The sequence below is a fragment of the Phodopus roborovskii genome, unplaced genomic scaffold (assembly GCF_943737965.1).
Source record: "Phodopus roborovskii unplaced genomic scaffold, PHOROB, whole genome shotgun sequence".
NCBI classification, from domain to species: domain Eukaryota; kingdom Metazoa; phylum Chordata; class Mammalia; order Rodentia; family Cricetidae; genus Phodopus; species Phodopus roborovskii.
The window spans coordinates 1,348,749-1,374,277 of NW_026126511.1; the positions used below are offsets into that span (position 1 = coordinate 1,348,749).

The 25,529-nt window shown below is 43.0% G+C and overlaps 1 protein-coding gene across 1 annotated transcript; it reads left to right on the top strand.

Moving 5' to 3' along the window:
* The first annotated feature begins 556 nt into the window (after positions 1–556).
* On the top strand, positions 557–24,307 carry Ggact (gamma-glutamylamine cyclotransferase). The gene is made up of 2 exons (XM_051195194.1): positions 557–573; positions 23,666–24,307. The coding sequence occupies exon 2, from the start codon at positions 23,679–23,681 to the stop codon at positions 24,126–24,128; it is 450 nt and encodes a 149-aa protein (XP_051051151.1). The 5' UTR covers positions 557–573; positions 23,666–23,678; the 3' UTR covers positions 24,129–24,307.
* The last annotated feature ends 1,222 nt before the right edge of the window (positions 24,308–25,529 follow it).

The window sequence follows — 25,529 nt, forward strand, 5'->3', positions numbered from 1 at the left end:
TGTCTCGAAAAACAAACAACAACAAAAAAAGAGTTGCTAAGTGGGCACAATGGCTGCCTCTCCTATATCCAGTAGGGGTGTGTATGAGGAGCTGTGGGACCTTGGTGATGCATGACTGTCCTGTGGCGTCTTCCTCAGATCTGTCTGAGGTTAGAGTCACCGCAGGGTTTATGTAAAGAGGTGTGTGTCCAATTTAGTGTTTATGAGTCTCTCTCAAGTAGTGGGTTTCGGGTGTGTTTGCGTCCAGCACAGGGGTGTGTGTGTGTCTGTCTGTCTGTCTGTCTGTCTGTCTGTCTGTCTGCCTGTCTGTGTCGGGGGTGGGGCGCTCTCCTTCAGTTCAGAGGAAGGTGGTGTCAGACAGCTAAGTGCGCGGGTGTGGCAGAGGCGTGCACGCGTCCGTCCAGGTGTGCACGGGGCCGGTGCAGTAAGGAGAGGGCGCCGCAGGGGCGGGAGGAGCGGCGCGCGGCCTGCAGGGGGCGCCGCCCCAGGCGGTTTGGTGGTGGTGCCGGCCCCGCTGGGCATTTCCGCTCCGCGGGCGGGCGCGCTCCCGGCGATCCTCTTGGCCGGGTGCAGGTGAGGTGCTGAGCCGGCTGCTGGCACTGGGAGCCTGGGCGGCTTGGGGAGCGGGCAGGGCTGCGGAGCGGCGTCCGGGCAGACGCGGGGCCGGGCGGGCGGAACCCGCGGGGCGGGGCGCGCGATTGACCCCGGAAAACCGCCGGGACGGCCCACGCGCTGGGCGCTGCGGGAGCCGCGCGGACGCTGGCGGGAGCGGAGCCCCAGCTCCCCCAGCTCCGGGCCCGATGGCTCCTGCAGGTAGTTAAGGTCCCCAGCGGATGGGGCTGTGTTCCAAAAGCTCGGCGTTTTTCGTGTTAGGCGTGCCTTGTGATGTGTGAAGACACCAAAACTTGCAAAGGGATCCGACCCCGAGCCAGCTTGCGATCTCTGGGACGCTCGGGCCGTTGGTAGCAAACACGTCACGTCTGGGGTCTTTGGAGATCCTTGCCTTTGAATTAATTCTGCTCCTGGTTATCGTCGCCGTGCCTTCCTCTCTTCTCAGCCGAGTTGTGACGGCGGCGTAGCCTCACTCAAACCGCATCCGAGGTGCGCACACGTTTTAACTTAGCTTCTAACTCCAAGCTCGGTTTATTCACGTCGATGGAATAAGGAAAAACATTAGAGCAGGAGCCTTATTTATTATTTATTTTAAGTAGGCTGACGGCCCCAGTAAGAAACCGTGAGTTAAAAAAAAAAAAAAAAAAAAAAAAAAAAAAAAAAAAAAAGTTATCTTTGAATCAGTTACCTCTGAGAGGTAAGTCTTGTGCACACGTGTGCTTATTTTCCTCTAGTTGAAGGCCAGGTTCCTGTAATTGAAGTGCTGCTGGGAGTGAACTCACTCCCAGAAGCCAGAAGTCCCTGAGTAAGAAGGCCAGCCTTCCCTCAATGAATTTTTGTCTTTAAAAGCTTAGTTTGTCAAGTTAATTAGTAGCTTTTTTATACTGAACTTTTTTTTTTAACTAGTAAACTTTACTAACCATGACCTTAGCACACAAAATCCCAAGGTTGGATCTCCAGCACTGGAAAACAAAGTTGGGATTGGGTATGTCGCTCGGTGGTAAAATGCCACCTTATTATGTGTGAGGTGGTGATCTAGAATCCTACTAATGGCTTTTTGTGATAATGTTGGACGGCAGTGTGTAGTACAGAACCGAAGCCCCGCAATAGTTAATTTTAAAAAGTATGTGTTCAAGTCAGGTGTGGTGGTTTATGCCTGTAATCCTAGCACGCGGTGTAAGGACTCGGGCATTATGCTGGCCTGCTCCTATGACCTCAGGCAGTACCCTGGTCAGCCCAGGTGCAAAGGACCCCTTTAAAAGACAGCCTTCCTCCTCTTCCTCCTTAGGCTCTCTTTCCCACTCTTTCTTGCTGTTCCCCTGGGGCAGACAGGACTTCTCCTGTCTCCTCCTACTCTTCTGTCCTCTCTCTGTCTCTGTATCTCATTACCTCTTTTCTCCTTCCCCCTCCCCTTTCTGATAAAACTTCTCACTTAAGCTCTGTCTCCCTGACATGTCTGTCCTTCTGCCGAGTTCGCCCTCGCCTGCCACGGAATCCATCAAGGTCCCCCACACGCTTTTTCCTAGCACTCAGAAGACTGAAGGAGGCCATCCTGGCCTTATATCAAACAATATCAACCTTATATCAAACAATAACCCCCAATGTTTTCTCTTCATCTAGTAAGACCTTTTGAGAAGTCCAGTTGTTTGAAAAATAATCGCTGCATAGCTTTTCATTGTACCCTCCCCTCCACCCTATAAACTAGTGCCGGCATGTTCAAAGGGAAATGGCCCATGGGAGGACATCATCAAATGATCGTAGCAGTCTTCTGTAGAACACTCCCCATCTGGAGCCAATAGATAATGGAAATTTTATTCAGAGAACCTGAGCTAAGCATGGCTACCCAGCGTCTTGGCTCACAAATGCATCTTCTCTGTGTTGTTGAAAAGGCAACCATGCTTAGATTGCAGGCCCAACCCCCGGAACTCAGAGCTATGCAGGTACTGTGTGAGGTGTTGGTACGCTCCGTCAACTGAGATCACAGAAAAGGCTAGTTCAAAGTCTCTGGGTTTATATGGCGTCATGAGTCAATAGACAGTATCACGAATGTGGGAAGGATGAAATACAAGGCCATGGGGGGAGGGGGGATCGGGGAGCGGTGTGCAGCAAAGGCCTTTGGGGCTAAACCTTAAGCAGAAGGTGACTTTTTATGGAGGACTGGGACAATGGCATTCCTGGTTTTAGACACCATGAGCAGAAGACATGATGAATATATGAAACTATGTTCAGAAAGAGCAAGAGCCAACAGGTGTGTTGAGATAGCCTGGGCGTAGGGAAGGCTGAACCAGATTGGACTGAGGAAGGAAAGGCTCTCTGATGACAAGTTCTGGGTTTTTTGTTTTGTTTTGTTTTTTTAAATCAAGGTTCTGATTTTCCTTTTTAGTTGAAGAACTTTTAACTAAATGTGAAAGCATAGAATTATCTAATGAACTTGCAGATAGCCACTAAATAGATAGCATGCTTCTGTTCTTTTCCCCATTGTGTGTTCATTTGAGACTGGAAATATAGCTCAGTGTTAGAGCACCTGCCTCACGTTTTCAGGGTCCTGGGTTTTATCCTCAAACTGCAAGGAAAAAAAAAATGTTTTAAAAGCAGTTTATTCTAGATAGTATAACAGTTCTTCTCTAAATAATTAGGTTTGTGCCTCCAAAGAAGGAGCATTCTCTTCTGGGAGCACAATGTCATTATTACCTCTTAGCAGATTACATCAAAATGCTCAAATTTTTTATGTGAGTTTGTTGTATAAAATATTGTGCAAATAGGCCAGGCAGTGGTGGCACACACTTATAATCCCAGCGCTTGGAAGGCAAAGACAGGCAGATCTCAGTGAGTTCCAGGCAAGCCTGGTCTACAAAGTGAGAGTCAGGACAGTTAACACAGAGAAACCCTGTCTTGAAAGATATGTTGTTATCTATTGATTGACCCTTTCAGGCTAGGGCAGAGATTTGCAGGATTCCCTGTAAAGGTGCAAATACAAACTCTGGCTTTACAGGTCCTGAGTCTTTGTACAAATACCTGGCTCTAAAGTTGCCATATAAAACTAGCCATGGCTGATACATATTACATATGTATAACTGCTCAAATAATGTTTAATATTTCTGGTTTCTGGATTGCTTGGTTTTAGGGTTTTGTTTTGTTTGTGCTGCTGTTTAAAATTCTCCGAAAGGTTCAGCTTACACACAGGCCATGATTGGCTGACTTTGTTCTGGAGCAACTCATGAGTTCCTTCCTTCCTGTTTTCTTTAAAAAGCAAAAATATTTATCTATTATGTGTATGTGTGCAAAAGTCAGAGGACAGCTTATGGGAGTCATTTCTCCCTTCCACAACATGATTCCAGGGCTTGAACTCAGGTTGTCATGCTTGGTGGCAAGTGCCTTTACCCACAGAACTGTTTGTGGATTTCCACAGGTTTTTTTTTTTTTTTTTTTAACTGTTGGTGACTTACTGATATCACTTGGCTGGTACCACGTTCTGAGCTTGGGGGCCATTTTTGCTTAAGTCTAGTTATATAACTTGGTCACTGCCAAGATTTGCACATCATCACTGTTGCACCTGAGGAATCCCTTGCCCTGATGGTTGGTCATTGTTTTGGCTTGTTAGGTCTGACAGCTAGGTATGATTTCTGGTGACTTTCCTCCCTTGGCAGCTTGTACAGCACCTTCAGGTACTATGAAAGCTAGTCCTCAGAGAGGAGGGTTTCAGGTCACATCCAGCTCAGAGCCTCTGAACCCTGTGTCCTACCTAACTCTGCCTCCCAAGTGCCACCACCACCTGGCTATTTTAATGCATTGCTGGCTCTCTGCTGGACTTCAGGATCCAGTTAGATAAGAACAACCCTACTTCATTCCTTTTGGCCCTAGTGCCTTTGACGTAGCAAAGAGGAGGAAAGGGGACATTTTGAGTTAGGTCTGAGTGAGAGTCCCAGACTTTGTCCATTTGTTCAAATCACACCTGCTTTTAAAAGTTAATGACCCCTCTGTCTTGTCCACATTTCTAGGGTATGCTCAACGAAGACCAGCCAGTCACTGCCAGGATGACAGCAGTGTCCTAGCTTCTCAAGGCAAGGGACTAGGTAGATTTCCAGATGGACCAGGAGTGCCGGTCCCTAGTTGGTTGTGACACACTGGCTTCCAGAAGCTGAGTTGTCTGCCACCCCTTACTAGAATCTCTCTGCTAACTATTTGTGCCAACTAACAAATATCTCAAGCAAATGTCATGACAGATTCTGAACTACAGTGGCCCCAGGCCAGGCATGGGTTGGAAATTCTTACAGAAATTTGGAATGCTCTAAAACCCAAGTGTTGAATTTTGAACCATTTTGTATTTCAGGGTTTTTGTTTTGTTTTGTTATTTCGGTTTTGTTTTGTTTTGTTTTTCAGAAATGCTTGACATGAAGTCTGTGCAGTCAAGTAATTCCAAAATCTGAAATGTTCCAGCATCTGAAACATTTCTGGTCCCAAGGGTTTCAGATAGGGCTACTGAGCCTGTTTTTATTGTGTGATCTTTGAGAACTATAACAAAAATCACTAGTGACAAATCAGTATATACCTGATAAGATGCTCTCTTTAAGTAGTTGTAGAATGTGTGGCTCCTATCCTGTGGCTGTTGTGAACAATGCTGCTAAGGAATATGGAAACGCTGCATCTTTTAATGCACTATTATTAGTGCCAGAAGGTATTTAGATAATTTGTTTTCTGTGCACAAAAAGTTAAATTCTTTTATCAAGAGCATCAGTTATAAGACAGGCCTGGGCGACACAACTGTAACTCCAGCACTCAGGAGGTGGGGGTAGGAGGATCAGGAGTTCAAGGTCATTCTGGGCTACATAGTGAGTTTGGGCTCAGCCAGCTACATGAGACCCTGTCTGAAAAGGAAAGTACAACAACCTCAGACCATTGGTCAACTAGATAACCAATGTATGAGAGAGAGAGAGAGAGAGAGAGAGAGAGAGAGGGAGAGAGAGAGAGAGAGAGAGAGAGAGAGAGAGAGAGAGAGAGAGAGAGAGAGAGAATTAAAAAAGAATTAACAATTACTAGATGCAGTTATATGCCAGACATTATATCTGGATAAAGTTCAGAAAGATGGGATGCCTGACCCCAACTCAAACAGCTGGCTTTCCGACCATGAAGTTGCAGTGCAGCTGGTTCAAAGGTCTGTGTTCTTTCTCTTTCCTCTACTTATTTTGAGGCAGGATCTTTAATGAGTGATCTAGGCTTGCCTGGACCTTTCAGTCAGACTCCCAAGTACTTTGACCTAGTCATGCCATACCTCACCAGGTATGTGTTCCCGGTGTCTACCCCACACTGGCTCCTGCTGCCAGAGTAACACTGAAGTAGGTCTGATCTGAAGGACACTGGGACACTCCCAGAAAACTGAAGTTCCATAATAGATAAGTAGGAGCCCTGGATAAAGACATTGCCCCTAGGGATTTTGCAGAATAACTCTACCCATTCCCACAGGTAGCTCTTCTATGCAGATTCCTGTGTTTCTATGGCCATGTTACATTGCATCATTATTGTCTGTTTGCTTATGTGCATATCTGCAGACCTATCATTCTCACTATAGCCAATGCTGCTACTATTTCTCTGGATGCTCAAACTATCTGATTTAAACAGATGGAGTCCATTTTAGTAGGCTTCTCTGTCCCTCCAAGTTGGCTCATCATTTTCTTAGTACTTGCTTTCTTGCTCAAGGTAGTTCAGATTCCTCTTGGATGTTGTGTCCCAACCCAGGAATTCTCCATTTCCCCAAAGAAGCTGTATTCCTTATTAGAAAATGGTATTTGGAAGCCAGGATCTGGAGTGGAGTATACTCACTGCTATTTGAGTATACATGTTCTCACCTCTCTTGATGGAGCACTATCTTAGTTACTGTTCTATTACTGTGAAGAGACGCCATGATCAAGGCAGCTTATAAAACAAAACATTTATTTGGAGGTTTGCTTACAGTTTGAGGGCCAGTTCATGACCAACATGGTGGGAAGCATGGTGGCAGGAAGGCGTGGGAACTGAGCGGTAGCTGAGAGCCTAAATTCTGCTCTACAGGCAGTAGGCAGTGAGAGAGACTGGGCCTGGCTGGTGTGGTCTTTTGAAACCTCAGTCACCTCCCAGTGGCACACCCCCTCTACCCAGCCATGTTTCCCAATCCTTCCTAAATAGTTGAACAACTAGGAGCCAAACACTCAAATATGTGAGCCTATGGGAGCCATTCTCATCCAAACCACTACAGATACATGTCTGTGTCTACTCATACATGTGTGCATGTCTGTGTGTATTTACTTATTCATTTATGTTCATGGAAAACTATGACTTCACACCAGTTACCTCTACCTGCCTGTAGCACAGGAGTCACTACAGCTTGTGAAGCTTCTGTGTTAATAACTCTCCTCTGACACTGGAAAAAGATTGATCCTTCCAGGTCAGGTGCTGTCTGTCCACACAGGGCTCCCCCTTGAGGACTCCCAAGCAAGGCTGCGGAGAGGAACACAGAGCCTCCCTTTATCAGTCAGGCTGCAAAACCGCATTGTTTGGGCTGTTGTGCAAGGGAGAGGGAGCTCCTGTCTGGGGGAATGTTACCCTGAGCATTCTTAGAGGCCTAGATGGCCTCTTGGATGTATACCATTGCTTCTTTGTTCATCTCCAGAGTGTGAGAAAATCCTGCCTCGGTGCTCTTCCCTGAAAGCCACCTCCTCACACAGTCAACAGCCCTTTTGCCCACATGAAAGCATAGGCCAGAGCAACTCACAGCTCCAGTCCCATTAGAGACACAGAGAGCAAAGTCCAATAATGTGTCTATGTCTCCACTGATCAAACAGGATTCTCACAGTTGTGGGCGAGGCTGTGGTCCAAGCTTGACTAAGAGAGGCTCTGAATTCATGTCACTGTTGGACGGTGACTGGGTCCTTTCTGGCTGTCGGTGGACATCTCCATACAGAGCCACACATGGCAGGCTGACACTGAGAAATCGGAGACAAAGATCTCCTAAGACAGATGTCACCATGTGTTTGTTTTTGATAGCCTAATCTTGGAATAATATCCTGTTCTTCTTTGTTTGAAGTGAGTCACTAAACCTGCCTGTGTTCCGGAGGCAGGAAGCAGGAATTTTACAAATACAGGAATGCCTGGGGGCTGAGCTTGCCATGGGCCAAGGGCCCAGCAGAACCTCACAGACAGAAAAAGATAGAGGCATGGTCTTGAACACACTGTGGAGGCATCACCCCGTGTTGGTGAGTGTAGCAACAAGACTAGTTTGGGTGGTCATCCCAGATGGAGTTAAATGTATCAGTGTTAACAAACTGCTGGAGAAGTAGTGATGGGACTTTGGGGAGACAGGAAGGATGAATGCCCTCCTCCCTCAAGGTACCCATTCACAGGTGGGTGTCATCTTCAACACCCTCTTGTGATAAGCCTGCTGTTTAACAAGGGGAGCACTTCACTAGCCTATGCAAAGCCCTGGGTTCGGCTGCCAGCACTGATATCAGGTTTGTTAGAACATATCTGTAATCTCTGGAGACAGGAATATCAGAAATTCAAGGTTGTTTTACCCACATGGGTAATTTGAGGCCAGCCTGTGCTACGTGAGACCATCATTAAAAAAAAAAAAAAAAAAAAAAAAAGTGTGTGTGTGTGTGAGCAACTTACAGAAAAAAAATTATTTGAGGCTTGCAGTTTCAGAGGGTGTTAGAGGGTGAGTCCATGATCATCATGGCAGGCAGGCAGGCAGTGGAGCAGTAGCTGAGGGCTCACATTTTGATCCACAAGCAAGAAGCAGAGGAGAGCTCTAACTGGGAATGGCATGGGCTTTTGAAAGCTCAAAGCCTGCCTCCCCCATGACATATCTCGTCCAAAAAAAAGTTATCCCTTCTAACCCTTCCCTAAGAGTTCTACCAACAGGGGACTAAGTATCGAAACACATGAGCCTTTAGGGGCCATCCTCAAAGCACCATGGGGAAGGGGAACAGCCAGGGCTACATGGGAATATCTTGTCTTTTTAAAGCGGGTTGTGAATAGACATAAGCTTTGGCAGAGGGGTTTGTAGGGTCCTTTTGTTTCACTGTTAGGCTGTAAAATAGCAGCTCCTCCTTCTAGCATTGCAGGCAGTAAGCACAAGGTGGCTTACAATGTGGTGGCTAAGTGTACTAATAAATCAGTGCTCTGATCTTAAGTAATGATGTTCACAGACCGGTTCTGCCTTCATATATCACCCCCTTTTAGAAATTATTTTAAAGAATGTTATTTGCATAGGGAGTTGGGGTTGCTAATTTTCCTAACATTTATGCTCAGCATTCTTATTTGATTAATCTCATGATGATAAAAATATTGGTAGATTTAAAGGGCAAATATATACTACACTTAAATCTCCTATGATTTGAATTTTGAATTATCTCTCAGCTGTTTTTATTTGAATTCAACTTGGGGTAAAACAAGCACTGATAGAATGTGAATGTTTTGAGGAAAGTAGTTAGGAAAAAATAGGCTTAATTTTGAGTTCTGTACTTTTATTTTAGTTTAGGATTTTTTTTTCTTTTTTCCTTTTATTGAATATAGATATTTTTTTCTCATACAATATATCCTGATTAGTTTCTCCTGCTTTTCTCTTCCTGGTCCTTCCCCACCTCCCCTCCCCTCTAGGTCCACCCCCTTTCTGTCTCTCGTTAGAAAAGAGTCGGCTTTTAAGAGTTAATAACCAAACATATCAAAATAAAAAATAAAAGATAAAGCAGAAACTATCACATTGAGACTGGACAAGGCGACCCAGCAGAAGGAAAAGAGCCCTACTAGCAGCCTCAAGTATGAGAAACCCACTTATTCTCACTCAGTAGTCTCATAAAAATACTAAACTGAAAGCTATATAATATGTATACATATGTATAATATGTAATATGTATGGTGCCGACAGATGTAGGCCCTGTCCTTGCTGCTTCAGTCTCTGTGAACTCATGTGCACCTCCCTTAGTTGATTCGGAGGGCCTTGTTTTCCTGTTGCCCCCCCATCCATTCTGGCTCTTCTGACCCCTCTTCTGTGTTCTGAGCCCTGAGACGAGAAATTTGGTGGAGATCTTCCATTTAGACTCTCTTCCTGTGAAGTCTGGCTGTTGGATCTGTTCCTGTCTATGCCTACCTTCCCTGATGATGGCTAAGCAAGGCATGATCTATGAGTACAGCAGATTGTCATGAGTCTTTTTTTTTTTTTAAACAACCAGTAGTTGATTTTACCCTTGGTCTCTCTCTCTCTCTCTGGGCTATCCAGTCTCTAGTTCTTGATCACACAGCAGTATCGTTACAAGAACCACCTTGTGGAATAGGCCCTAAGTCAAAACAGACATTGGTTGACTTCTACAAGTTCTTGTGCCACAATTACCCTAGCATATCTTCAGGCAGGTCATAGGTTTTGTGGCTGGGTTGGTATTTGTCTTTTGGCAGCCTGAAGAGTACTTCCCACATCAAAGGCGCCAGGATGAGAGGGGTGAAGGCTTACTCCATGTTGGTGGGCACCAGCTCTGCTTCTCTACGCTCAATGAGTTGTGTAGGAGTTGTCCTCAGCAATGGGGCCCCACTGTCAGTTTGTAGAGGGCAAACCATTGTCTTAACAACAGCCTGGGTTGTTTGGGGATTTCCTTGATATGACTTTGGCCAGCAACTCAATTGAATGCAACCCCGTCCCAGTAGTGGAAGCCTCATTTGGTGACAAGAGATGGCCATCTGAGACCCAGTACCTCCCCATTATTAGTAAACCTCATTAGGATCATATTCACCTATTAGAAAGTTTCCTCTGTACTAGGTTTCCATATCAACCCTCAAATGTCCCTCAATTTCAGCTGCCTTCTCCCATCCCTCTTTCCCATCCCCACACACATCTGCTCCCAATCTACCTGTAAAATCTGTTCTATTGCCCCCACCTAGGGAGATCTGTGTGTCCCCTTAATTCCTTCTATATCTAACCTCTCTGAGTCTATGGATAGTAGGTTGGCTATCATGTACTTAAAGGCTAATATCCACATATAAGTGAATATATAACATATTAATCTCTGGGTCTGGGTTACCTCAATCAGGATGATTTTTTTCTAGTTCTATTTTCCTACATATTTCATAAATGTCATTTTTTACAGCTGAGTAGCACTTCATTATGTAAATGCACCACATTTTCTTTATTCTTCTGTTGAGGGACATTTAGGTGGTTTCCAGTTTCTGGATATTGGGAATAGAGCAGTAATGAACATGGTTGAGCAAGTGTTGTAGTAGGATGGAACATTCTTTGGGTGTATGCCCAAAAGTGGTATAGGTGGGTCTTTAGATAGGTCAAATCCTAATTTTATGAGGAACCACTATATTGATTTTCTTAGTGGCTGTACAAGTTTGCACTCCCAGCAGCAGTGGCTGAGTGTTGCCTTTATTCCACATCCTAGCCAGGGTGAATTGTCACTTATATGTTACTGATCTTAGTCATTCTGACAGGTGTGAAATGGAATCTCCAAGAGGTTTTGATTTGCATTTCCCTGATGGCAAAGAATGGTGAACATTTCTTTATTTTTAATTTTTTCATTTTTTATTTAAACATGAACCAAGCTTGTTTTACATGTCAATCCAAGTTCCTGCACCCTCCCTTCCTCCCCATCCCATCCCCTTTCTGCTCCCCAGGGAGGGTGATGCCCTTCTTGGGGAGGCTGATGAACATTTCTTTAAGGGTTTCTAAGCTATTTGAGTCTCCTCTACTGAGAGTTCTCTGTATTCTACTTTTTAATTGGATTATTTGGCATTTTTAGATACCTAGTTTCTTGAGTTTATATATTTTGAATATTAGCCCTCTTTTGGTAAAAAATCTCTTCCCATTCTATGAGCTACCACTTTGTCATACTGACAGTGTGCTGTCCCTTTAGCTTGCAGAAGCTTTTTAGTTTTGTGGGTTCCCATTTATTTAACTGTTGATCTCAGTGTCTGTGATGTAGGTGTTCTGTTCAGAAGGGATTTTCCTGTGCCAGTGAGCCCAAGGCTCACTTCTGGATCTTCTGTTAAGTCCGGGGTATCTGGTTTTATGTTGAGGTCTTTGATCAACTTCAACTTAAGTCTTGTGTGGGTGGTAATTATAGAACTACTTGTGTTCTTCTACATGCAGACATCCAGTTAGACCAGCACCATTTATCAATGATGCTTTCTTTTCCTTCTTTTCTTTTCCTTTCCTTTCTTTCTTTCTTTCTTTCTTTCCTTTGCCAGCTTCTTTATAAAAAAAAAAAAGAAAGAAAGAAAGAAAGAAAGTGACCATAGATGTATGGATTTATGTCTGGGACTTCAACTTGTTTCCATTGATCAAAGCATCTTTTTATACCAGTACCATGTAGTTTTTATTACTATAGCTCTGTAGTACAACATGAATTGGGAATGGTGAGACCTCCAGCTGTTCTTTTATTGTTCAGGATTGTTTTAGCTATCGGGTTCCCCCGCCCCATAGGAAGTCATTTCAAGGTCTGTAAAGAATTGTGTTGGAATTTTAATGGGAATTGCATTGAATCCATAGAGTATTTTTGGTAGAGTGGCCATTTTTACTGTGTTAATTCTACTGATCTATAAGCATGGGAGATTTTTCCATCTTCTGGTATCTTCAGGTTCTTTCACTTGCTTAGTTAGACTTACCTCAGGATATATTATTTGAGGCTGTTGTGAATGGTATTGTTTCCCTGATTTCTTTCTCTGTCTTTTGTTATTTGTATATAGGAGGGCTACTAATTTTTGTTTTCTAGTTAATTTTATGTCCAGCTACTTTGCTTAAAGTGTTTATCAGCCTTAGGACTTCCCCAGTGGAAATTTTAGGGTCATTTATGTATATACTATCATATCATCTGCAAATAATGATACTTTAACTTTTCCTTTTCAATTTGTATCCCCTTGATCTCTTTCAGTTGTTTTATTGCTCTATCTAGAACTTCAAGTACTATGTTGAATAAATATGGAGAGATTGGACAGCCTTGTCTTGCTTCAGATTTTGTTGGAATTGCTTTGAGTTTCTCTTCATTTAATTTGACTATTGGTTTGCTGTAAACTGCCCTTTTTTATGTTAAGGTATGTCCCTTATATCCCTAATCTCTACAGGACTTTTATAATAAAGGGATGTTGGATTTTGTCAAAGGCCTTTTCTGCATCTAATGAGATGATCATGTGGTTTTGTCTTACATGTTTTGTTTACATGAATGGATTACATTATTATAATATATTATTATATAATATATCATATTATATATAATATATATTATATATAATAATATAATAAATATATAATATATAATATATTATATAATACTTTATATTATATATAATATTATATATAATAATATAATAAATATATATAATATATAATAAATATATATTATATATTATAATAATGTATTATTATATATTATATAAAACGATCCCTGTATCTCTGGGATGAAGCCTACTACCTCATCACTATGGATGATTTTTTTTTATGTGTTCTTGGATTTAGTTTGCAAGTATTTTGTTGAGTGTTTTTACATCTATGTTCATAAAGGGAGTTGGTTTGTAATCCTTTCTTTGTTGGGTCTTTATGTGGTTTGAATGTCAGTGTGACTGTGACCTGGTATAAGGAATTGGGCAATGTTCCTCCTTGTGATGATATTTTATGATCTAACAAGTAAAGCTTGCTTGAAGATCAGAGTGCAGAGCTAGCCATACTAGTTAGCCATAGACACCAGGCAGTGGTGGCACACACCTTTAATCTCAGCACCTGGAAGGCAGAAGCTGGCCGATTTCTGTGAGTTCAAGGCCACCTGGGCTACAGGAGATTGATCCAGTCTAAAAGAGAAACAAAGCCAGATCCAGTCTAAAAGAGAAACAAAGCCAGGTGGTGGTAGCTTACGCTTTAATCCCAGCACTAGGGAGGTGGAGACAAGAGTGATATGCTTGGGTAGAGAGCGGAGCTCCTGGCATTCAATCTGAGGATTCAATAGAGGTAAGAGGTTTCTCTAGTGGTTGGCTCCTTTGCGTCTGTGATCTTTCAGCATTTACCCTGATATCTGACTCCAGGTTTTTATTATTAAGACCTATTAGAACTTGTACTACACCTTCTACTTCCATTTTATTTATTAATTTGAGGAGGAGTATTGGTATTAACTCTTCTTTGAAAGTCTTGGAGAATTCGGCATTAAAACTATCTGGCCCTGGGCCTTTTTTGGTTGGTAGACTGAGTGATTGCTTTTATATCTATTTAAATTGCTGATTTGATTGTGATTTAACTTTGGTAAGTGGTACTTCTGAAGAAAATTATTTCTTTTAGATTTTTCCAATTTGTTGGAGTACAGGTTTTTAAAGCATGTCCTTATGAGTCTCTGGATTCTCTAGATTTCAACCATCAGTTGACAGTTTTAATGTTCCCTTTTCTGTTTCTGATTTTCTTAATTTTGACATTCTCTTTCCACCATTTAGTTGGTTTGGATAAGCATTTGTCTATCTTTTTAGTTTTCAAAAAAAAAAAAACTGTTCTGTTGATTCTTTGTATTGTTTCTATTTTATTGATTTCAGCCCTCAGCCCTGAGCTTAATTATTTCTTTCCATCTACTCTCTTGGGTGGGACCATCATGTCTTTTTGTTTAGAGCTTTCAGGTGTGCTATTTAGTATGAGGTCCGTCTAGTTTTGTTTTTAATACTGTGAACTTGCCTCTTAGAGTGTCTTTCATTGTTTCTTGTAAGTTTGTCTTTGCTATATGTTCATTATTATTGAATTCTAGAAAGCCTTCTACTTCTTATCTCTGTCTTGACTCATTTTTCACTGAGTAGAGAGTTACTCAGTTTTCATGAGTTTGTAAGCTCTCTGTTGTTGTTCATATCTGCCTTTAATCTGTGGAAGTCTGATAGGACACAGGGAGTTACTTCAATTTTCTTGTATCTATTAAGACTTGCCTTATGTCCAAGTATGTGATCAATCTTGGAGAAAGTTCCATGAGGTGCGGAGAAGGAGGTATATTCTTTTGTGTTTAGGTGAAATCTGTTTGGTTCATAACCTTATTTCCAGTATTTTTCTCTGTTTAGGTTTTGACTGGATGACCTATGTATTGGTGAGAACATTGTCCATGTGTGAGGGTCTATATTTGATTTAAGCTATATTAACATTTCTTTTATAAATGTGGGTGCCTTTGTGTTTGGGGATACCTGTTAAAAATTAAAATGTCATCTTTGCGGAAAAAAAAAGTTGAGTGAAGATTAGATTCAGAGTTCTTGTTTTGAAAAGAAAAAAGGGAATTATATATGATAGGATATAAGGGTAGATTATTGAATCTTCTCTGAAACAAAAAAAAAAAAGGGGGGGGAGGAACAGAAATAGGATGAAAGAGGTAGATTATTGAGTCTACTTTGAAACCAAAAAAACATCTATTAGTTTTAAATATTTTACATTGGCTTGCATTTTTTTATAAATTGATGCAAAGCTGAGATTATTTTTGCTAGAACATCTTTTGTAGATTTCTAATCTTGTTCAGGGCATTGTACCTATGCAACTCATTTAAGAATATAATGCAATTTTTTAGACCTTGTTTTTTCTTGGCCTTGGGACCTCTGTCCCAACAACCAAGAACTTGGCCTTGAGTTTTTAATTCCATGAAGTTGACTGGTAAGCTTCTAAATTGAGAACACATTTGCCACCCTACCCAGGAGCCTAACTGGTGTTTTTTAATTTCTTAATTTTGAGTAGGTCATACTTTAAGTAGAAGAATTGTTTGAATGTGTTAAATTCTCATCTTCCTCTGGCATTTTGGTAGCAAACTACCTAGAGGTGTAGAGAATGACTTTGTGCAACATTTTAAATTGCTCTCCCAGGCTTCTTCTGACTTAGTTTTTATGTTGGGGATGCAAAATTTATGTTAAACTGAGCTGGAAATATGACTCACTGGTAGGGCACATGCTTACCATTGAAGCCATGAGTTTGTTTCCCCAGAACACACATACACATTTAGAGTGGTACTATAGCTTGAGTTGTCCTTGAAAAATAAAGCAGTGTTGTAGTGTAGACATTCCTGTTTCAAACAGATGGAGTACCTCTAACAAAAAGTTCCAAAATGCAAAGGAATCATGCTGTAGAACAATGAAGGAAAGGGAGAACAATCTTCCGGGAAGTTGACTCAAAGTAAAACATTGAAGCCTTTAGGACAGAGGCAGCCTGGAAATTGTCCACCTTCAGCCAAACCTATATGCCCCATTTCCCTGCCTCTCCCACTTACAGAGGGTGAGTTAGGACAAGACCTGATTGTTACCTCTTCCCTCCTTGACCAGAGTGCTTGCTCCGTGCAGAGTAAACACATTCTGAGCAGTTGCCAAGAGTGAGTTAAAAGCACACACCTCCCCCTCCAGTAGCCTGGAAAATACTTGCAAAGGGTCTATCATTTGCTATGTTTCTTAGCCAAGTGTGGGCAGTCACTGCTTAGTCAGCAGTTAGCATACATGGGGCCCTGGGTGGGTGGAAAACTTTAAGGCTCTGTGTGCCAGTATCTGAAAAAAGTCATGGCTTTATATGCTGGTGTGTGAGCATGGGACATCCCAGACATCCTGCATTCATCTCCTCTGAGCTGACCCAGACTCAGCCTCCTTTCCTTGAACTGAGTTAGCAACTGCAGAGGAACATGTCTTACTCTATTTCACTGTGAGTCAGGTTCCAGAAAGTGATTGAGTTAAACAGGGCAGCATAATTCCATTTCAGAGAGACTGCAGGAACTCTCTACTTGTGGAACCTCTGTTTCTGATTAGGGATTAGGAGGCATGTTGAATTCCGTGATACATTGGCAAAGACAGAAGGTTCAGTGGCCTCCAAACTACCTCCCTTTTTTTTGTGCTCATTAGTTTTTAATTTTTGAAGTAGGGTTGTTATATAGTCCACAATGTCCTTGAATTTGCCATCTTCGTGAGCCGAATTACAGGCGGTGTGTGTATCACTATGCCTGACTCACTGGTGTTTTCCACATTAGCTCTTCACGAATTTGCACATAAAATGGTTTTCACAGATAGCTACCACCGTGGAACCACCTGAATCAGGTTGGAAAGTGTCACTGTGCCCTTCTCCAGAGAGTGGTATCCTGCCCTGAGCCACTCCCCCACCTCGCTGAGATAGAGCTTGCAAATTCTAGATCCCACTTAAGGCCCATAGCTGTCTGGACATGCATGTTTGGGTAACTGGCTCCTGACCGAGTCACCTCCTAGGACCTGCAGCACTCGGCTCTTGTTTGGTGGGGTGTTGACCAGCAACAATGGCACAGACCTAAAGGTCTACACCCAGACTGTGTTGCACACCATGAACTTGAGAGTAGAACTAAATAACTTTTAAAACTGGAATTGACTAAGACCAGCAGTCTCCAAGTGGCAATCCTGTTGGATTTAGCTTGAGCTGCAGGTGGCGCCAGTGGGTTTTGGCACCTTCCAAGGTCTGGAGCTGCCTGCTGAGCCTGTGGACAGGAGTCTGGCTGCTGAGCCACCTGCTGGAACCCAATGTACCTGGCCAGTGTGTACAAGGCTTCTTTCAGGGTCAGTGTTTGGGGATTTTTCTAGTCACTTTCATGCTCCAAATGGGCAAAAGTGAAGACAATCAATGGCTGCACTGTTGGTCACAGTACTTTGAAGATGGTATGTTAACTGCCTTACATTTTTAAAATTACACAGAAAAAATATACATGGAGGGGCATGTGTACCACAGCATGCATATATATATATAGAGGTCAGGAGAGGTCTGTCCCTCAACCACTGTTCCCAGTCATCAAACTAAGGTCAGTAGGGTTAGGGTCAAGGACCTTTCTTTACCTTTATTCTCTGAGTCTTTAAAGTAACACATCATGATAAATAAACATTCTTGTTATGACCAAAGCATTAAAAATTACAGAACGATTGCCAAGGCTACATTTGTGTAGCCCATTATGGCATCGGGGCCATAAGTTTTGTTTTCCCAGACCCTCAAGAGCCTGGGGCTCTGAACACACAAGCAGGTCATACCTGATTTCAAAGGTAGCCAGTGAGGCTGGCTCCAGCATATAAAGAACCAAGCAAGCAACCAAATGAGAGTATCAAAGCAGGATGTGTGCGGCCCTCCCGGGCAAGCCAGACACTCCCGGGACCTGCCTCAGTGCCTGCTCCAGGTTTAAAGTTCACAGCATCTTGTTTTTCGCCTGTTTCCTACGGTTCTAAGAGACGTATTTAATTATCAGTGAGTATATCAGGTATCCAAGGTGAATAGGGTTACTATAGGTGTCTTTGTGTGCCCCAGGTCGCTGGAGGGCATGTGTATGTTCGGGGGAAGGGGGGAGCGGGGAGGATGTGTGTGTGTGTGGGGGGGTAGAGTTGGTGAAGCAAAGGCTGTGGTTGGAGTTGTGTTAGTTGTGATTGCTGTACCTGCCTTTTGTGAACTTGGATGCTGAAAGTGAGTGAAGACACTGTTTATAATTGCTTTGCTGTGGGTCTACAGCACAGGAGTTCCTGGTTCTAGAATGACTCCTCCTGCAGCCAGTGCTGAGTGGTGGACATACTTGTTCCTATCACGGTCTTCGCTTAACTGGTAGATTGCTAGTGGCTTGATTTGTTATCATATGGAGAAATTGAAGTGGTGACATACAGAGCTTACTAATACTTCCCTGTATCACTAAACTTTAATACAAACAGGATAGATGTTTTTATTAAGGTACCTTCTTAGAAGCGTGTACTTATGTGAGAAGGTTACACCCATTTAAAATCCTTTAGCAAATTAATGTCAGAAGACTTTAAAGCCTTAGCCCTTGTCTTATTTGGCTCACCTGATGTATGTTTTAAGTATGGACTGAACATATACAATAGCTGTGATTTTTAGACTACCTTAGTAAAGTCCAAATCCTGCCTTTTTACACTCTTGCCACCAGGTGGCTAGTGGGAAATACCATTCAGACCAATCTAGCAGTTACGTAGAGGCCTTAGAATCACTTTCAGTTGTGCTTCGGTGATGAAATGTGTTATACTACAGGAAAGCAAACTGCTGAGTGACATTTCTATGGTGTTTTTGCTTTTTAAATATTTTCAATGTTAACTAGCCAGGTTTTGCTGAGCCAAAGCATTTGGAGATGCTGAGCCTACTCTAACTTCGGGCTGGCTTCTGGGTAGACATATTATTCCAGGTTATAACAAAGTTTGAGACAAAGGTTCTGCTTTGGACTCCTCAATTCTAATCAGGGGCATCTCAGTCTGGACACTGTGGGCCTCCACATGGTCCTTACCGTATCTGTGACCTCATCCACAGAGATACTGCATAAATATACTCAGTATTGGCTCTAGAGCTCCCAGCAAAACTGAAGCTAAACAGTCATGTGTGGCTGTCTAGACTGCACATATGTGGTAAGGGAGGTAAGATGAGGGAATTGGGCTTACTTCTATAGGACACATCTGTTAGAATGAAGATAGCAGCATATCCCACAGACATGAAACCTTACCTATCCCCTGGCTGCTGTCATGTGTCTTGTCTAGCAGCTCTTTAATTTATTCACTTTGACAAATAACCTCTTGGTCATACATTCACTCTCAACTCGCTTCCCTGATTCAAAGTGAGCATGAGTTCCTTAATCCTCTAATGGGAATTAATTGCTTGTTTGAGTGCTTAACTCAGATCCTTTCCCAATCCCCACAGGGACGAGTTGCTTCCTGAAGGATCTGTGCGCATTGTTGAAAACACTATCAGAAAAGGTAATGGTGAAAGGCAGAGATGCAGAATGTGAATGTTGCACTACATCCATTTGAGTAGTGTTCTCAAACTGATTTTATATTAGCCAGGATTCATTTACCAAATGCTTCTGAGAAAAGGCCTTGCCTAGTCATCTTTTTACAGAAATAAGCTATTGTTTTTCATATCATGAATCCATGATATAGTGTCTTCTTCCCAAGACCATTTCTTGGTTCTGAAAGCACTACTTGATAAGGCTTGAGCCCTTCCCCACCAAAGCATGCACTGTAGCCCTGTCAGGAGCTGAGTTAAGAACTGAGTGTTAGCATTTGGAAAGGGAGGAACCGGGGTGGGGACCTGGGGAAATGAGAGGGAAGGGTCAGGGGAAAGAGAAATCCAAGGTCATTGGATGCTTACGGCTGACAGTCAGTGGTCAATAGAGCCAGTAGAGAGTAACTCATTGGGAAACACCATGAACCCAACTCTAGAAAAAAGAAAACAGAAGTTCAGAGCCTTGAATTTTCTCAGAAACCTGCAGTTGTGTGCAAGTGTAACCTGGCTCTGTATCTTGAAGTGTCCACTGTAGGTGTCTGTGTGTTACTCACTGGGGATGCTGGGTCCACATTGTGTCTGATGCAGCAGAACTCACTCATCCTTCAGAATCTTGGTTCAGGCTGGCTTGGGGCTATCTACTTAATGTTCACCAAGACAAACAGCCATCTCTGTTTTGTGCTCTCTACCCCTTATTATTAAACTAAGTTTTTGCATTTTTATACAGAACTAACTTAATCCAGTGTCATGTAAAGAACTGTGTGCAAGAGAGGGGCAATTTGAATACATAATCTCACAAAGCAACATCCTAGGGGCTAGAAGCATCAGAGCAGGATTCTTCTGTCCCTGCTAGGGGACTCTGAACTTTTCTTCTTTTTTTTTTCCCCATTCTCCTTCAGACTCTCTGTTCAGATCCCAGGCTCATTTTTTAAAATTGTTCATTTGTTTTTAAGTTTTTGCTTTTTGAGTTCTTTATATACTAATATATATATCCTCTGATAGATATGTAGGTGACAAAGATTCTCTCCCATTCTGTGGGCTTCCTCTGTTGATTTAGTTTTATGAAGGTGTGTGTGTGTACATGCACATTGATTCTGTATCCTGTCACATTGCTGAATTTGCTTCTATAAGTTTTCTGGTAGAATTTTGGGGAATTTCTAATGTATAGCATTATTTTATCTGCAAATAGAAATAGTTTGGCTTCTTTCCCCATTTGCATGTATCCCTTTGGATTCCTTCTGTTTGTTCTGGTCAGTACTTTGAGCACAATATTGAAAAGAAGTATAGAGATAGTGGACAGCCCTGTCTCACTTCTAACTTCAATGAGAGTGGTTCAAGCTTTTCTTTATTTAAGATGATGTTGGCTGTGGATTTCTCATATGTAGCACTATCTATATTTCAAGGGAAAAGCCATGTTGGTCATGGTGTATGATCTTTTTGATATGTCTATATTCCATTTACAAGCATTTTGTTAAGCTTATTAGAGTCTATATCCATTGGATATATTGGCCTGCAGTTTTGTTTGTTGAATCTTTCCCTAGTTTTGGTGTTAAAAGGGCTTGTGTTGGGAGTACTCCTCTTCCTTTTCCCTTCAACTAGTTTAAGGATTGGCCATGGATCTTCTTTGAAAGTCTGGTAGAATTCTACATACAATATATATCAGTCTGGCCCTAGACTTTTCTTAATTGGAAGGATATTTGTTACTAATTGCTGTTTCAATTTCATTTGATGCAGGTCTCTATAGATTGATAACTTCTTTGTTTAATTTTTGTGGTCCCCCACTTCTAGGATTTTTAGCTTAATGGAGTATAGATTTTAAAGTATTCCTTTTTAATACTCTGAATTTCTTTAGTGTCTGTGGTAATGTTTCTGTGTTCATTTCTGATTGTTAGTTTGGATTCTTTTATTTCTTTTGGTTAGTTGGGCCAAGGTTCCCATACTTTGATTTGTAGATTTTTTTTTTTTTTATTGTTTTCTTCGATTCATTTCTGCTCTTATTTTTATTCTTGCCATGACTGAGTTTGGATTTGGTTTGTTCTTACTTTCTAACTTTTGTAGTTGCATCACTAAACCATTTATTTGTGCTCTTTCTGAATTATTTTGGGGGAAGGGTTGTTGGGGAGACAAGATCTCTCTAAATAGCCCTGGCTGTTCTGGAACTCAGAAATCTACCTGCCTCTGCCACCATGTTCCCTTGAACTAAACTCTCTAAAACTGTAAGTAAACTCCCAATTAAATGCTTTCTTTTTTAAATGCTTTTTTTTTTTTTTTTATAAGCTGTCTGGCAATGGTGTTTTCACAGCAATAGAAGAATAACTAAGACACCTGTCATTGGAAAAATAGCTATATTGAAATCACCTCCTATTAATGGGTTCATGGTAATCTGTCTTTTAATCCCACTAGTAGAAATAAAAAAATGGACACCCCAGAATTTGGTGGATATATATGTTTAGAATGGTAATGCCATTTTATCTATTTCCTTGGTAAGGAGAAAAAGTGTCTCCCTCTTTCTTCTGATTAGTATGTTGTGTCAGGTATTAAGATAGTGACACCCGCTTGCTTCTAGGTCCAATCTGATTGGAGCACTTCTGCCCATCCTTTTATATACTCTAATTCAAGCTGAGTTGTTTCTTGTAGACAATAGATGGATTTTGTTTTTTGATCCATTCAGTTAACTTGTGTCTTTTGATTGGAGAATTTAAGCATTTATATTTAAATTATTGAAATGTGGGTGTTAATTCAGTCATTGTGTAATTTTTAATGTCGTATTCTCATTGATAATTTGTGTCTTAATAATTGTGGCTTTGCATTTCTTTCCATACTCTCTCAGCTATGCTCATTACTCTCCCCTCCTAATCCTCCTTAAAATCAGGGGCTACTTTCATTCAGAACAGTACTGTCTTAAAGCACTGTTCTTGGAGGGAGGCACAACCCTGAAATTTCAAACAGCAGCAGAATCCATCTCTGGGTCCCTCCCTCGAGGGGCCGGTGCTGGGCAGGCGAGGGTTCTATATCGCTTGCTCGCCAGCGTTTCCTGTCCCTGCACTGGTAAGCCCCTCCCCATGGTATGGGCAGCAGAGCATCCACAGGCGTGGAGAGAGCATCCACAGGCGTGGAGGGCACCCTCTCCTGTCTTTGCGTGTTGTTATAGAAGTCTGTAGCCCAGACTTAAGGGAGTCACCGTGACCTTTGCCTTCTATGACACTAGTGCTTACTCAAACCCTGTGTAACAATCCCTCTGGCGTCAATGAGACATTTACATTGTGATTCATAATATCAAATTTACAGTTAGGAAGTAGCAATGAAATGTTTTTATGGTTGGGGGTCACCACGATATGAGGAAGGTTGAGAATCACTGCTCAAAGGAAGCTATGGGCCCCACAGGTATGACAGTGTGTGGCTGGCCTGGCCAGGGACCTACCTCAGTGCCACCACACTGAGTCAAGGGTGGCTGCTCACCCAGGCATGTGTGCTTTCAGAGGTCACCACAGCAGCCTTTCTCTGGGGGTGACGTGGTCCACTGTGTTCTGAAACAGAGGGAGAGGTGTCACAGACTTGAGTGAGCCAGCTGAGGAAAGGCTGTCTCTTTCTATCCCAGCCCCACCCTGATCCCCCTACTTGAGATGCTCAGGGACTCTCTCCATATGTGGGCTGTGCTTGAGATCTTTGGAAGACCTGGCTCAGTCTGTCCTGGTGGTGCAGAGTAGCTGACAAGCCTGCTCTTCTCTTTCTTCTTTAGCAGTGCTCTGGGTGCTGTTTGTCAGGTATCTAATGCCAGCTTCTCAGAAGGCTGAGGTAGGAGGATCACTTGAGCTCCAAGTTATTAGAAACACATGGAAGATCTCCTTACCACACACTCACAGCATGGTCTTAGTAAGTGTTCTTCCTCTAAGCCTGGGAGTCTCAAGGTATACCCCTAGCTCAGATATTGTGTCACACTAGATAGCCTTGGCTGACCTAGGGCTTGCTATGCAGACCTGGAACTCAGATCTACCTCCCTCCCAAGGACTAAGTTGAGGGTGTGCGGCACACCACCCCACACCTTGCCACCAGCCCTAGTTTTTAAAATCAGTAACCTCTGCTCCTCTTTGTAGGATTACAAACTCCAGAGCAGGGTGGCCCAGTGCCTCTGTTTTTAAAAAGCTAAAGAAAGCATGTCATGACATGAAAACCATCTGAGCTTCTGTGGCCACAGGCAAAGTTTAACCAGGGTACTGTGGCTCCTCTACCTTGTAAGCTGGGCCAGCAGGGTGAAGGAAATGTGATGGTACTGCCCTGAATTCTGGAGGGTGCCCTGAGGGAGCTCTTCACCATGCCTACTTGCTCTCTCCTCCACAGTGTCTGCAGCTACATGGCCCACATCTTCGTGTACGGCACTCTGAAACGAGGCCAGCCCAACCACAAAGTCATGCTGGACCAGTCACATGGCTCAGCGGTCTTTCAAGGCAGAGGCTGCACAGTTGAGTCCTTCCCACTGGTGATTGCCGGAGAGCACAACATACCATGGCTGCTGCATGTGCCAGGCAAGGGCCATTCTGTGGCAGGTGAGATCTACAAGGTGGACGAACAGATGTTGAGATTCCTGGATGACTTTGAAGGCTGTCCCAACATGTACCAGCGCAGAGCCCTCCAGGTGCGGGTGCTCGAGTGGGAGGGTGCTGGTGGCCCCGTGGATAGCCTCCAGTGCTTTGTGTACAGCACAATCACCTACCCACCTGAGTGGCTGCTTCTTCCCTACCATAAAAGCTATGATTCCGAGGGCCCACATGGGCTGCGCTACAACCCCCGGGAAAACAGATGAGGGCCTCATGCCCCAGATGCTAACAGGATAGAGGGAGCCCAGTGGCTGCCTAGCAGAGCTTTCCTGGCTCAACGTCTGTAAGACATGTTGGCAAAATATCTGACACAAATTTTGCAAATACTCTAATCTGATGCTGCTTACTATTATTGCTTGCTATGTGAAACACTCTGGTCCAAAGTTCCCTAAATGGCACAGTTTGGGCACCTGGCATTCCTGTTTTGATTTGCTTTGCTCTAATCTGAAGATGGCATCTTCTGTGACTAAAGACCTGGCTGCAGTTGGATCTCAGCAGCTGAATGTATTGATTCCCACATTTGTCATCTAGAAGGAAGTGGTGAAAAATGCTGGTTTGGGATGGCTCAGTGGAAAAACATCTTCAAGAAAAGCATGCTGCACATAGACTAAGTACTCCATCAACCCCGCACACTTCCAGATCACACACAAACTACTAAAATGTAAGTCTGCTATTGCCATTTGGTGTACCTACTTGGTAGAAGGTGTTTCTCGTTCTGATTCAGCCAAGTCAGGGGCAGTGGCTTACTGGGGGACAGCTGAGCCCTCAGACTTGATGTCCTTGACGTGTGCCCGGCTCTCAGCAGCCCAGCGTATCTCTGCCACCTGAAGATGCAGCCCTTGGGGGTGGGCCTTTCAGAAGAACCAACACGTTAGTAATTTGTTCCTCAGGCCTGACAGAAAGCTTTGCTTCCAAATACAAACAGCACTTAAAATAATGTTAGGAAGACACGAAGTACCAATTACCGTCCACCTCCATCTGATAATCTGTCAGCATCGATGCACGTTGCACATGATTCTGCTTCTGCCTCCTAGTAAAGTAGAAAATGGATTCCAGGAATTGCAGAACAAAATGCAGCTGCTGCCTGCGTGCCCTGGCACTCCGCTAAGAGCGAGCTCACTCTTCAGCATAATGGGGGACTGATCACTAACTGCCCTGGCACAGAAACATGACTGCTATTTTTAGCCCCTTTTTCTTAATTAGAAACTTGCTTCACGAAACAGAAAGGCAAAGATGGGTATCAGCTGACGGGCTGGCAGCCTGCACTGCACACAGCAGTGAAGGTATGGCGTCCTAGCCATTGTGAGAGAGGAAAGGGGACCTGGACAGCATGCTTTGAGTCTACAGACCTCAAATGGTAATCCGACTCTTCGGTCACCCCGTGCGACAACTGTGTGAGCCCACACAGAAGGGGCTTCCAGAACCTTCATAATGACCCCAGGAATCCGTCCTGAATGATGGAAGAAGAAAGGTAATCAGATTATAGGACTGGAATTTTATATAAATTTTTAAGGATCACAAGGAAATGCTAGTACTTACAGTCAGTTGGCACAGCCTGTTGCCTCTGTGTATATTGTCTTCATTCAGAAAAAAAGGGCAAACTAATA

Bases quoted from the DNA above. Each gene is read 5' to 3' on its own strand.
- Ggact (XM_051195194.1), top strand. From the start codon at position 23,679: ATGGCCCACATCTTCGTGTACGGCACTCTGAAACGAGGCCAGCCCAAC.